The following is a 13,809-nucleotide window of genomic DNA, read 5'->3' as shown; positions in this document are numbered from 1 at the left end:
TTGTATATATTAAATGGCGCCTCATTCTAAGCAGCTTTGTACATACTTTCTGATAAGTTTAGCAGCCGTGTGGAACACATATACTTACCATTCAAGTGTGTTTCTTTTGCTACTTAGATTTACGTTCAAAAAGAGCAATTTGTTGGTAAAAATATGAGACCGCAAAATGAGTACCGTATTTCTTTTGCCGTACGAATGTCGGTGAAGTAAAACCTGGTAAGTGACAAAAGTATGAGAGCTTGAAAAATACCAAAAAAAAAACTCATCTTTTAAGTATATTGATTTCAAAAAGTTTCTTCGTTTGCGGCATCGCTCTGCTGTCTTTTCATATAAAGTTAATTAATTTTAATTTTCTAGATAGTTGCTGTTTGTTAAAAACAATATCGATATTTCGATAAGTCGATGTTCAGCCAGCAGTTGAGCAGCTTTCACGTGAATAAACCGTTAACATATGCTGTTAAAGGGCGCGAAATAATCACACAATTGAAATTTCGAGTACAATGCAGATTTATAAAAGTTTTCATAATGCACAGTTACTTTATGCTTATTTACATATACATAATAAAAATTGCTTGCAATATGGTACACTTTCGGATAGATGGCCTTAAGTTACGGACAAAGCGAGCAAAGCGATTAGGGGATATGATAACGATAAGTAGGAAAATAAGCAGGCAGGGGAATTATTATTCCCCTTTCGACTCGCTTAATTAATTCGAGATGAGTATATTTGGCTCAATGGAGTGGAGGACGTTGAAGCCCTTGTGTAGAATGCAGGTGCGCAGCACACCACAGGCAACCAGAAAGTGCGAGAACTGCGAGAAGAAAGAAAGAAGAGAAAACGTTTAGAATTGTTTAAACTTACAATGCAATTCAGTTACAACTTACCTCCACGGCATGCTGATGTATGTTGCTGACACAGACGACAATGCGACCGCGCAGTTGTGCCTCCAAATAGGGCACATTGAGGGCCTCGAGACGCTGCTCGCCAAGGAGCACCGTCGCAAACGGAATGTTGATGCTATGCGGCACATGGACCCGGGAATACTCGACAACGCTGCGCAGATCGATGAGAGCGAGCTCGTTGGGCGCCTGCTGCAGCAGCTGGTAAACATCCTTGGCACTGATCCGAGGACACTGCTCCGACTGCAGATGCTGCAGCTCCACCTCCGCCAGTCCAATGTCCTGCAAGGCAAAGTGAGTAAGAGATCTTCGAGTTGAAGTCACGATCTTACCAAAACATGCGGCGCTTGAGTGCGCAATGCGTGCTGTCGATGCGTGATGCTCTTGGGCGTGCATTCGTACATCTTTTGTGACTCGATCACACAGTTCTCCATGACAATGTCGGGCAGATCGGAGAAGAGCAGAATGCACTCGTTGAAGCCCGAACTGAGCAGCGTGCTCTTCAGCTGCTTCAGTATCGCAATGCCAATAAAAAGCGGATACGAACTATCGCCCAGCATCAGTTTATCCCACAGATGCAGTATCTTGTGCAGCGGAAATACATCTACAACAAAATGATAACTATATTAACAATTTGCTGGAATTGAAATGCTTCATCTACTCACGCGAGAACATGGTGAGAAACCAGGGTATGGCAAAGAGTTCGGGTATAAAGTTGATGCTCGATAAATGCTGGGCGAGCAGCGGCTCATGAAATGCGCTCAGCTGCGAGAATTTACTCAGGTATTCCTTGATGATGGCCGAGTTGTCCTTCAGGAAGAACCACTGCAGATACTTCGGTATGAAGCGAAACAAACTCAGAAATGCTAGCTCTGAAAAAGAAGAGAATAACAGGATCGTCAATCAGTCAGGCATACGCGATATAATATCAATGATAATAATGGAACTATCGCTAGTTTAGGGCAACCATCTAGAGTGTATAACATAATTAAAATGAAATCAAATTGATAATTTAGCTACAAGTTTTAAGTACAAATAAGAGAGCTTCAGCCAAATGTGCTCGACTGTGAGTCCACTAAAAACATATTCTGAAAATATACCAATTACGCATTGGTATATTTAAAATATACCATAGCTTACAAAATATACCGGTCAGCAAAAGCAACGAAGATACGATTGCTATAGCCATTTTCTTGTCATACAACAGTATTTATTAAATAATTTGAGCTTATGAAATGACTAATTTATATTAAATACAATTTTTATGTGTTCGCAATGAAAATTTAGGAACCATAAATATTGCAGTTATTGTTATATGTATCAAAAATCACGGCTCTATTCTTAAATTCGAGCTATTTTCGATTTGCGATGTTGGATTTGACAAAAATGTGAAATAAACTTTACTTGCTTATAAACATAAAATCTGCTGTCGATAATATAGCTAAATCCCCCTTAGGCTCTGAGATCTAGCGTTTTTTATACGGATAGGACATGGTCATATCGTGCCTGCAGGCACAAAGTTATCTACCCTATGAGTAGCGGGTTTAAAAGGGGGCGTCAACATACTATAAACATAATTTAGTATCAATAATTATAATCGAACTATGAACCTGTAACTATAGCCCATAATCTAGCGTTAGCTTGAGGCATGATTTTAGTTTTGTTAGAGCTTTTCTATCATAATAGTTATAGTATTTTTACAAACAATATACTATAAATATCATTTAGTATCAATAAAAATAATCAAACTATAAATATAGAACTGTAATCCTAATTTACCGTTAGCTTTAAGTAAGTTTATAAATAAATATAGAACTATAATCCTAATTTTTCGTTAGCTTTAAGTAAGTTTATAATTTTGTTAGAAGTTTTCAATAATAATCTAACTAGAGAGTATTTTATATAAACTATTTATACAAATAATATACTATAAACATGATTTAGTATCAATAATCCAACTTGAAATGAGATGGAATGGAGTTCCCTTAAAATAATATAAGATAGAAAAATTAATTAATTAATTATTGACTATATTACTATATATAAACATGATTTGATATAAATAATTATAATCGAACTATATATATTATAATTTTGATGAACTTTTCAATCACAATAATAGTCTAAGCAGTCAGTATTTAATAAATACTACTTATACAAATAATATACTACAAACTTGATTTAGTATTTAAATCTATAATCAAATTATAAATAGTTCAATAACTCTATATCTTTTCAGGAAGATAAATGCTTTTCAATTACAAAAATAATCTATCTAGATAGTATTTAATAAATAGTACGTATACAAATAATATACTATAAACTTGATTTAGTATCTACATATAAGATGTAAATCTATAATAAAGATATTCTAATATACAAGCTTTTCAATTCAAAAATTTATAAACTAACTAAAATGCAAATAAAATGAGATGGAAAAATGCGAATTAATGATTGAGGATATGAAAGCAGCAAACTCTTGGCATTTCCTCAAGCATTAAGTCGCCTCTTTTCCACCTCATTTTAGACTTTGCTGCCTCGATCTCACTCTTGAGTAAGCAAAGATCAGAGATTAGAGTCAGAGTTAATGATGTTCTTATTGCATGCTCAACTCACCCTCGTTGTTGAAGTTGAGATAGAGAAAGGGCGCCGTCAGCGAGTCGAGTCCCTGCCAGTAAACGTACTGCGGATGGGCGGTCACCCAAGCCTTGAGCAGACGTTTCAGCTTGCGATGCCCGTCGGGGGAGGAGAGCAGCTCATCATACTGATGACAGCGGGGAATATCGACCTCGATCTGTCGATCGGTTGTAGTCGCTGTGAACTTATCGATCTTCCCATAGCTGGCATTGGGCAGGACACCGAGGAGAGCGGCCCAGACGGGTCCGCGCAACAGCGGCGGAATATCGATGGCTGCCTCACGTTGCAGCTGCTCGGCGGTGTGTGGAAAGCCGTGTAGAAGGCGGGTGAAGAGACGGACGCGTCGAAATTGATACTCGATGTCGCGTTCCCTGATCAAAAGTGGCAGTTGTTGTTGCAGCTCTTGTTGCTGCTGCTGTTGTTGTTGCTGCTGTTGTTGTTGCCGGCGTGGTTGCGACTGCAACAGCGGGAAATAAACGCTGGCGGGGAGGCGACTCAAACGTTGCAACAGCGGCTGCAACTTCAGCAGCACAATCCGTTCGTCCATCAAATACGATTGACTCCGAGGCGGACAAACGCTCGATCCGCTCAGTCGAACAATTTGCGGGAGAGCCAATATCGGCGCCTCGCTGCGTATTAATCCCTCCTTCTTCAGCTCGGCCTGGACATCGCCGCCAGCCAGCTGCCACAGATGATAGATCTGTGCCAGCGGACAGCGCAACAGCAGCGGCAATTGCTCCAGCTGCTGATGTTCCGAAGCCGCTTGCAACATTTCAGCGGCATCGGCAAAGCATTTGTGCTGCAACAACTCCGAGGGCAGTGGACGCTGAGCTGGCAACACACTCAAGCAACGCTCGAGCAGGTGACGCAACTCGTGGGGCAACTCCTGATACATCTCCCAGCGCTGATGTTCGCGTGCAATCTTCTCCAGCACCAAAGCTCCGCCGCTGCTGCTGCTGCTATTGCTGCGCACAAATGCCAACAGCTTCCAGGCAATGTTGCTCAGCTTGAGACGGGGCCACAGTTCCACATGCAACAGCTGCTCCAGCAGCAACATCCCCCACGACCACACATCGCTCTTGATGCTCCCGTTGGCGCCGAGCAAACGTTCGGGCGCCATATAGCGCACATTGCCCAACGGAAAGGGCACATAGGCGCCGCCCTTGGTCATGTGATGCAGGCCATAGTTGAAGAGCTTTACCTGCTCCAACTGTTGCTGCCGCTGCTCGATGAGTATGTGCCGTGGCTCCAGATTGTGGACGACGAGTTTGTGCGCATGCAACACGTCCAGAGCGTTGGCCACCTGATAGAAGATGCGCAGCAATTGTGTGTTGCTCAGCGGTGTGTTGGCATGCCGCTTCACATGCTCCTCCAGCGTGTGGCCCACATACTCCGACACCACAATGGTGCGTTCTAAGAACCCAAAGAGAGGAGGTAATTCATAGAGTTAAAGGAGATCTCTTTGCTTACCATGCTTGCCACGCACCACATCCAAGTACTGACAGAGATTCGCATGTTGCAGCTGCTTCAGTCGCTGGGAACGCCCCAGAATTGCAATCGAATTGGGCGTTAAAGGCAATCCATTGCTGCCACACACATCGCCCGGATGCAGCTTGGCAAAGAATGTTAAAGCGCACAGGCGTCGCGTCTCCAATTTGTTGCTGTTATTCACTGCTGATGCTGATGTTCCTGTGTTTGTTGCTGCTGTTGCGTTGGCCATTTGCAGGGCACACACAAAAAACACACACACACAGAGCGAAGAAACAAAAAAAAACCGAAACACAGCACAGCAACAATTACTTGTGGACACTCATCAAAAGCGGCAACAGCTGACTACGCTAACAGTGTTATCGTGCAATCGATATCTTTAACAGTCTCATTGTCTGCTAACGCTAACAGCGCAAAAGTTTTTAAATGGTTGGTTAATTTTAATAGCAGTTTTCTTTAGTAAATCCCATAATCCAACTAAATCGTTTAGGCAATTGAAAAAGCAATTAATTGTGCTCACATTTTAGTGATAATTAGCTTGCTGGCTGACTAATAGCAACAGTGTAAACTTTAACAGTGACATCTGTTAACACTAACAGAGCTTCAATTATCATTTTTATTCAAATGCAAAACCAAAAATAAACGTTATTTTAATTGTAACGTTAATTTATTTACTTTTATAAGAACAAAATTAAATATTTAAATATATTAAAATAAAATACATTTTTCACTGGTTAGAGTATCAACTGTTCGATTTTTTCCGACTTTAACTCTTCATATTGATGCGGTTTAATTTGCTATAACTAACAGATTCCTCGATATGCCAATTTAATTTAAGTATAGCTGGTGACGTTGCTGAAACATTTTTATTTGAACATGTCTCTTCTTGACAAAATGTCGTTTCTGGTAGAATATACGGAGCCCCAATGGCGGGATCTGGATATGCGTTCACTGCTTGTGGATCAAGCCTTTGTATATCTGGAGTCGCAATATCCCGAAACCACTTATCTATATTATCTGACCGATCACTGTTATACGGTATGTGCTTTACAATTTGATCCTTATTGTGCATTTCAATGATTTTTCTTTGCAGTGTCCTTACTCCATGATAAAACCTCTGCCGGCTGGTAACATTTCTGCAGAGCCTGTAGACACTGCCTATGCTGCAAGCTGGAAAATATATAGCGAAGATCAGGGGCCATATGGGTTCGATAATGTGTAAGTTTTGGGTCAAGCTTGAACTCTTTTTTTTAGAGGTTGCTTTAAATACTTTTCTATTCATAATGCAGCTCTGCAATGTGCACGGTGTCTCGAGCACGTCTGGAAGAATTTAGTGTTCATAATTTGACGCTTTTTGCGAATGGCAGCTGCAACTTTGTCATGGACAAGCCAGGAGTGAATGTCAATTACGGTTTGTATCCAATTTGTCGCCGTTAAATTTAAATACTGGCTCGGCAAAGAGCTGCCAACTTAGGCAAATTAGTAGGACTTTCAATCCATTGGCATGCAAAATTAAATTAAAACCAACACAATTTATAATTTACACTTACAGCGTTTCTCTCTGTATTTCTGATAACGGCTGCATTTCTGCTGCTATTAAAGCTTTTCTGCTACGGCTGGCGACGTTATCGATATGCGAAAACTATCGTCCTTGCCGATAACGCAAACGATGAAGCCGACGAATCAACGCAACAGCGCAAGGCGCGTCTTCGCAGCCTGGACACATTTCGCGGGTGATTTCCATATTCGAATTTCGATTGTGCATTTTAATTTCTCACTTATTTTTGACAGTCTGACCATTGTGCTAATGATATTTGTGAACAACGACGGCGGTGATTACAAGTGGATCGCTCACGCTTACTGGAATGGCATCAACTTAGCGGACATTGTCTATCCCAACTACATGTGGATGATGGGCGTCTGCATTCCGTTCTCGATCAAGGCGCAACTGTCGCGTGGCATCAGCAAATCCACGATTTGTTGGCGCATCTTCTGCCGCGCCTGCAAACTATATGCTCTGGGCATATTCTGGAATTCGATGTTTTCCCTCCAACTGGAAAGTATGCGTCAGATGGGCGTGCTGCAACGTTTGGGAATTAGCTACTTAGTGGTTGCCCTCTTGCAAACGCTGTGTACTCGTCGCAAGCTGCTCGACGGCCGTGATCTTCTTCCATTTTGTGTGCAGCTCATCGTGTTCCTCGCTCTAGTCGCCACCTATCTGGGCGTGACCTTTGGCCTCCCCGTGCCCAATTGTCCGCTGGGTTACCTTGGCCCCGGTGGCACGTCACAGAATCTTGCCCATCAACTTTGCACGGGAGGCGCCGCTTTCCTAGTGGATCGGCTGTTGGGCACGATGAACTTATCTGAAGCATATGGTGCGACAGATCTTTACAACACGTATCCCTTTGACCCGGAGGGTCCCTTTGGTAAGTCTCTCTGTTTCGGTCTCTGTCTCTTTCGGTTATGTGAGCAACACACCCTTATCCATCACACTCTCACACAGGTAGTGTGATGGCCGTGGCGCACGTTATTCTGGGCTCCTTTGTTGGCATCTCCATTCAGTTGCTTCCCGCTTGGCAGTCGCGTCTCAAGCGCTGGTTGCTCGGCGCTTTGCTCTTGGGGTTGCTCGGTGGCGGCTTGTGTGGCTTCTCCAAGGAAGAGGGCCTCATACCCCTTAACAAAACTCTCTGGTCGCTTTCGTTTGTCTGCGTCATGGTTGCCATGTCTTTGGTGCTGTACTCGCTAATATACTATGTGGTTGATGTGCAGCAGCTGTGGTCGGGATATCCTTTCACTGAATGTGGCATGAATGGCATCATTTTGTTTTTGGGTCATTTGTTTATACTTAATGTGTTACCCTGGCATTGGGCGATTGGAGCGATGAACACGCATTTTCTGCGGTTGTGCGAAAACGTATGGTGCACTATGATTTGGGTGGCCATTGCTCTATATCTGCATAAGCGAAAGTTCTATTATCATCTTTAATTGTCAAGCATTACAACAAGTAATTTGAAAAATTAATGATTAAAAGATATTAAACTGAACCGTTTTTCATTCAAAGTTTATAGAAATTCAATAAATTGAACGAATTTGTTTAAATAAGCTCATAATATTTACTATTATACGTATACGTATTAAAATTTCAATTTTCAAGTCAGTGGCGCCAAATTGCTTAGAGCGGCCAACAGGCACAGCGCTAAATGTTATCGATTAGTTTAACATTAACATCGGCATTTTGCACAACACAGATCGACCATTACGCAACACTATAACGAGTTTGTGTCAACGGCACTTGCTATGCAGAGCCTTATGATTTCTCTGTTCAAGTTGCAGCGTACTTAGAAATGCATTCCAAATATATTATAATTGTTGCAAAATAAAGCAAATGCTTATATATAAGTATACATTTGTTGCTGTTGTTTATTGATTGACTTTAGCTAATCACTTTACTCATCACAACACCTCATACAATGCCGAATTGTGTGGTAAGTGTATTCAGACGTCGTGATTCGAGGCATATCCGTTCTTGTTTTTGCTTTTCTTTTCTGTGTTGTTTGTGATTGTTGTTATTGCGGTTGTTGTTGGACTTGCGTTTTGTTTTTATTGCGCACTCGAAATAGTTTCGGTTTCATTTTGTATACACGAAAAAGAGGCGTCGATATGGCAATTTTGCAGCGCAACTTGAGCGCAGTTAGTTTAGTCGTCAACGGCACCATATCGAGTGCAAAATAATTCACATCGAGTGGCTTTCGACAACACAATAATAATTGACCTCGTGTACCCATAGTCACAAAACAAAACAAACAAACAATGTCGTTTCTGGTCGAGTACACGGATCCCCATTGGCGGGATCTGGATATGCGTGAATTGAGCGTCGATCAAGCGTATTTGTATCTGGAATCACAGTACGCCGAGCATAGTTATCTCTATACGCTATCGGACAACTGCTATACGGTATTGTGGAACTCGTTTGGCGCCAATTAAAGGTCTCTTTTTTTAAATGTGATATCCTCTTGCAGTGTCCCTATACCAAAGTGAAGTCTCTGCCGCCTGATACTGGGGCGTTAGTGGAAACGGTTAGCTCAGACTACGCGTTGAGCTTTAAAATTTATGCACACGATCAGGGTCACTATGCCTACGATAATGTGTAAGTCGCTATACGTCGTGTGTGTGTGTACGTGTGTGTGTGTCTGTGTTTGTGTGTATTTACGACCCACTTGTAAGTGATTAGCTGCTTTGCTCAATTTTACATCCTTCATCAGTCCGCCAGAGGGCGCTTTCGACACTCGGACACTCTGGCGGACTTGAGTGAGCATGTTAAATTGAAGATGACTGCGATTACGTTATCATTGTCGTCATCATGATCATTATCATCATCTGCTTACGCCTCGTTTTCCTGCCAACAACAATTGTTCTCACAATGCAACTTTCGCTCTTTCCCTCTATTTATTGTATACATTTTATGGCCACATACACACACACACACACCTACATACGTATTGTCTGTGTTTTGTTTTCGATCAACTCTATTGATTTCTCTTTCTTGCACCTGCTATACCACCCCCCGTCCGTCCCCCCCACGCCATCAACCGGCAGTTCAGCTTTGTGCGCGTTGCGTCGCAGCGATCTTCAAGAATTTGGCGTCTACAATCTCACACTGCTCTCAAACGGCAGCTGCAACTTTGCTGTGGACAAACCGGGTGTACCCATCAATTATGGTGAGTAACCAAGCGTTAAATCTCAAATCTCAAATCACATTCAATTTCATTAGAAAACAACAAATTGTATTCTAATTAAACCTTTAGCATTTCAAATGCTCAATTTGTACAATTCTGATTAGCATAATTTATCAACAAAGCTGATTAGCATCATTTTATTGAACAGTGCTTACTTTTGCGCTGTTAACTTGCTTTGCTTTTATTTTAACAGCGTACTGCACTTGTTTTTGCGCTGTTAAGTCGCCTCATTTGCATAGTTTAGTTAACAGCTGTTGCTTGCACTTTACAGCATTCCTTTCTGTATTCGTGTTGCACTTGCTTGTGCGCTGTTAACGTACGTTGCTTTTATTTTAACAGCGGCCGCACTCTTTTTTGCTCTGTTAACTTATCTCGTTAGCATACTTTAGTTAACAGCTGAACTTACAATTTACAGCATTCCTTTCTGTACTCGTTCCGCACTTGTTCGAGCGCTGTTAACTTACCTTATTAGCATACTTTAGTTAACAGCTGTTACCTGCACTTTACAGCACTCCTTTCTGTATTCGTGTTGGATTTGTTTTTGCTCTGTTAACTTGCCTTACTTAAAAGCTGTTATCTGCTCTTTACAGCATTCCTTTCTGTATTCGTTCTGGTGGCCGCATTCCTCATTCTGCTGAAGCTTCTCAGCTGTGCCTGGCATCGTTATCGCTATGACGAAGCTGCCGCCGTTGCTGATAGCATTGGCGATGCTGCCGCTAAGGCGACGCAGCGCAAAAGGCTGCGCAGTCTGGACACGTTTCGCGGGTAAGTGAGATGCTGTTAAACTAAAATTGGCAACTAAATGAAATCTCTGTTTGTTGCACAGTTTGTCCATTGTGTTGATGATATTCGTGAACAGCGGCGGCGGCGGTTATCAATGGATCGAGCATGCCGCCTGGAATGGTCTCCATTTGGCCGACATCGTCTTCCCCAGCTTCTTGTGGATCATGGGCGTCTGCATTCCGCTCTCGATCAAGGCTCAACTGTCGCGTGGCATCAGCAAATCTCAGATTTGCCTCCGCATCGTGTGGCGTGCCTGCAAACTGTTTGCAATCGGTCTCTGCCTCAATTCGGCGAGTGGCCCGCAACTGGAGCAACTGCGTCTGATGGGCGTCCTGCAGCGTTTCGGCATCGCTTATCTCATTGCCGGCGTGTTGCACACGCTCTGCAGTCGACGCGATCAGCTGAGTCCACAGCGTGCCTGGCAACGTGCCATCTACGACATCTGCCTCTTCAGCGGCGAGTTGGCTGTGCTCCTCGCCCTCATTGCCACCTATTTGGGCTTGACCTTTGGCCTCCCCGTGCCGGGTTGTCCGCTGGGCTACCTCGGTCCCGGGGGCAAGTCACAGAATGCCGCCAATCCCAAGTGCATTGGCGGTGCTGCTGGCTATGTGGATGAGCTTGTGCTTGGCCAGGCGCACATCTATCAGCATCCGACGGCCAAGTATGTCTACGATGCCACAGCCTTCGATCCCGAGGGCATCTTTGGTGAGTACTATAAAAAGAACTTATATATTGATATAGATCTAGATCCTAAATATACTACAGACTGGAAAATATACCAGATTGTATTCATAAGTGAAATCTATACCAAGTAAAAAAGCTAAGAGAGGGTATTATTTTTCAAATATACCAAATTAATACTCCGCAAAACTACTATAAAAAATACATTTTGGTATATTTCGAATGTACTTTTGTAGTATTTTTGGGGCATATTAATCAGAGTCCCAAAAATACCAAACTATGACTATATTTGGTATATTTATATAGATCTAGTTCCTAAATATACCACAGATTGCAAAATATACCAGATTGTAGGCATTTTTGCCCATACAAAAGTTTTTCTTTCATAACTTTTACTATGTGATCACAACCAAATTTCAATGAGTCATAAAATATTATAATTGGTTAGTTGATTGCGATCAGATAGAAAATGTAAAAGGTATTCAAGAAATGCTTTTGTATGGCAGAAAAAAAAACTCCTACTTAGTTGCATTGGCTGACAATCTGGTTTATTTTCTAGTCTGTAGTATATTTAAGATCTAGATCTTTATCAATATATCAAATATAACTTTTAACACATTTTAGTATTTTTGTGGTATATTTATTCGGTATATTTTTAAAAAATAATATTTACTTTTATTCAAAGTGGGTAGCGTGTATCTCATAGTCGAGCACACTCGACTGTAGCTTTCTCACAAGTTTTAATTAAAACTTGTGTAAAAATATAAATTTGTCAATGAAATTGACTTTTTACTTTTTTTTAGAAGATAATCCTAAATTGTAGAAGATAAGAAGCCATTAAATTTAATTTAACAAATTTAAAAAATGTAATTTGTTAAACAAATTTACGAAAACGAATCCTTCTTAATTGAAAATTATGTAAAATTTGAAAATTTGTTAAAGAATATTCTTTTTACTTCATTAAAAAATAATCCTTTATTTAAAATTTAAAATTCTATACATTTTTGAATATAGTCCTATAAAAATAATCTTTCTTTTAATTGAAAATTATGTAAAATTTGAAATTGTTAAACAAATTCACTTCTCTTGCTCTAATGAACTTTCTATTTATATAGATCTATATCCTAAATATACCACAGATTGCAAAATATTCTAGAATCTTTATTTTTTTAATTTAAAATTCTATACATTTTAAAAAGATTCCTTTTTTAAATTAAAAATTGTGTAAAAATATAAATTTGTCAAAGAATTTTACTTTTTACTTCATTAAAAAATAATCCTTTATTTAAAATTTAAAATTCTATACATTTTTGAATATTGTCCTATAAAAATAATCTTTCTTTTTATTGAAAATTGTGTAAAATTTTAAATTTGTTAAAGAATATTCTTTTTACTTCATTAAAAAATAATCCTTTATTTAAAATTCTATACATTTTTGAATATAGTCCTATAAAAATAATCTTTCTTTTAATTGAAAATTATGTAAAATTTGAAATTTGTCAAAGAATTTTACTTTTTACTTCATTAAAAAATAATCTTTTTTTTTAATTTAATATTCTTTACATTTTTGAATATAGTCCTATAAAAATAATCTTTCTTTTAATTGAAAATTATGTAAAATTTTAAATTTGTTAAAGAATATTCTTTTTACTTCATTAAAAAATAATCCTTTATTTAAAATTTAAAATTCTTTACATTTTTGAATATAGTCCTATAAAAATAATCTTTCTTTTAATTGAAAATTATGTAAAATTTGAAATTTTCTAATCAAGTTCCTTTCTTTACTTCTCTCTCTCTCTCTCCGTCTCCGTCTCGTTCTAGGCTGCGTCTTGAGCGTGGTGCAAACTTTGCTGGGCGCCTTCGCAGGCGTCACTCTGCTGGTGCATCCCACTTGGCAGTCGCGTCTCAAGCGCTGGCTGCTTGGGGCTTTGCTGTTGGGATTGCTGGGCGGTGCCTTGTGTGGATTTTCGAGGGAGAACGGAATCATTCCGGTGAACAAGAATCTGTGGTCGCTGTCGTTTGTCTTTGTCACAGTCGCGTTGGCTTTGCTGCTGCTCTCGCTGCTCTACTATGTGATCGATGTGCGTCAATGGTGGTCCGGTTATCCATTCACCGAGTGCGGCATGAATGCGATCATCATGTATGTGGGACACACAGTGATGCATCGAATGTTGCCCTGGCATTGGCGCATTGGGGCGATGAACACGCATTTTCTGCTGCTGCTCGAGAGCGTGTGGAACACTCTCGTCTGGGTGGGCATCGCTCTCTATCTGGACAGTCGACAGTTCTACTACAGTCTCTAATTCTAATTCTCAATGTACCATTCTATCATCGATTAAACGTGGAGCGTGTTAGCTCAATCTAGACAAGAAGAGTTTTTGTGTTCTATCTCTTAATCTTAGATGTTCGACAATTTGAAATGAAATTTCACCAAGATGAGTTTTTGTGTTCCTAAGTCTTGATCTTAGATGCTAAACAATTTGTGTTCTATGTCTTAATATTAGATGACAAGTTTTAATTTAAGTTTTAACTTTAGGTGGTAAACAATTCGAAAGGAATTTTCTCAAGGAAAAGCTTTTGGGTT

General features: G+C 40.2%; 3 protein-coding genes across 3 annotated transcripts; 2 read left to right on the top strand and 1 right to left on the bottom strand.

Moving 5' to 3' along the window:
- Positions 1-489: 489 nt before the first annotated feature.
- Positions 490-5,363, bottom strand: LOC133847978 (TBC domain-containing protein kinase-like protein). The gene is made up of 6 exons (XM_062283336.1): positions 5,008-5,363; positions 3,517-4,950; positions 1,566-1,772; positions 1,233-1,504; positions 886-1,182; positions 490-812 (listed from the first exon to the last, which is right to left on the bottom strand). Exons 1-6 carry the CDS (start codon positions 5,255-5,257, stop codon positions 708-710), a joined length of 2,565 nt encoding a protein of 854 aa, XP_062139320.1. The 5' UTR covers positions 5,258-5,363; the 3' UTR covers positions 490-707.
- Positions 5,364-5,895: 532 nt separating this feature from the next.
- On the top strand, positions 5,896-8,041 carry LOC133848717 (heparan-alpha-glucosaminide N-acetyltransferase-like). The gene is made up of 6 exons (XM_062284374.1): positions 5,896-6,063; positions 6,119-6,243; positions 6,315-6,436; positions 6,578-6,758; positions 6,817-7,451; positions 7,529-8,041. Exons 1-6 carry the CDS (start codon positions 5,902-5,904, stop codon positions 8,008-8,010), a joined length of 1,707 nt encoding a protein of 568 aa, XP_062140358.1. The 5' UTR covers positions 5,896-5,901; the 3' UTR covers positions 8,011-8,041.
- Positions 8,042-8,606: 565 nt separating this feature from the next.
- LOC133848163 (heparan-alpha-glucosaminide N-acetyltransferase) lies at positions 8,607-13,599 on the top strand. The gene is made up of 6 exons (XM_062283607.1): positions 8,607-8,979; positions 9,045-9,172; positions 9,622-9,743; positions 10,352-10,526; positions 10,588-11,249; positions 13,047-13,599. Exons 1-6 carry the CDS (start codon positions 8,836-8,838, stop codon positions 13,526-13,528), a joined length of 1,713 nt encoding a protein of 570 aa, XP_062139591.1. The 5' UTR covers positions 8,607-8,835; the 3' UTR covers positions 13,529-13,599.
- The last annotated feature ends 210 nt before the right edge of the window (positions 13,600-13,809 follow it).

The sequence above is a fragment of the Drosophila sulfurigaster genome, chromosome X (assembly GCF_023558435.1).
Source record: "Drosophila sulfurigaster albostrigata strain 15112-1811.04 chromosome X, ASM2355843v2, whole genome shotgun sequence".
Lineage (NCBI taxonomy): Eukaryota > Metazoa > Arthropoda > Insecta > Diptera > Drosophilidae > Drosophila > Drosophila sulfurigaster.
The sequence above is the reverse complement of the archived record's forward strand: the minus strand, read 5'-3'. Positions and strand labels throughout refer to the sequence as shown.

Bases quoted from the DNA above. Each gene is read 5' to 3' on its own strand.
- LOC133847978 (XM_062283336.1), bottom strand. From the start codon at position 5,257: ATGGCCAACGCAACAGCAGCAACAAACACAGGAACATCAGCATCAGCA. The intron at 4,951-5,007 runs GTAAGCAAAGAG...TTGGGTTCTTAG, and splicing joins TGTGGTGCGTGGCAAGCATG to AACGCACCATTGTGGTGTCG. The intron at 813-885 runs GTAAGTTGTAAC...TTCTTCTCGCAG, and splicing joins TACATCAGCATGCCGTGGAG to TTCTCGCACTTTCTGGTTGC.
- LOC133848163 (XM_062283607.1), top strand. From the start codon at position 8,836: ATGTCGTTTCTGGTCGAGTACACGGATCCCCATTGGCGGGATCTGGAT. The intron at 9,173-9,621 runs GTAAGTCGCTAT...ATCAACCGGCAG, and splicing joins CACTATGCCTACGATAATGT to TTCAGCTTTGTGCGCGTTGC. The intron at 11,250-13,046 runs GTGAGTACTATA...GTCTCGTTCTAG, and splicing joins CGATCCCGAGGGCATCTTTG to GCTGCGTCTTGAGCGTGGTG.
- LOC133848717 (XM_062284374.1), top strand. From the start codon at position 5,902: ATGTCTCTTCTTGACAAAATGTCGTTTCTGGTAGAATATACGGAGCCC. The intron at 6,759-6,816 runs GTGATTTCCATA...TATTTTTGACAG, and splicing joins AGCCTGGACACATTTCGCGG to TCTGACCATTGTGCTAATGA. The intron at 7,452-7,528 runs GTAAGTCTCTCT...ACTCTCACACAG, and splicing joins TGACCCGGAGGGTCCCTTTG to GTAGTGTGATGGCCGTGGCG.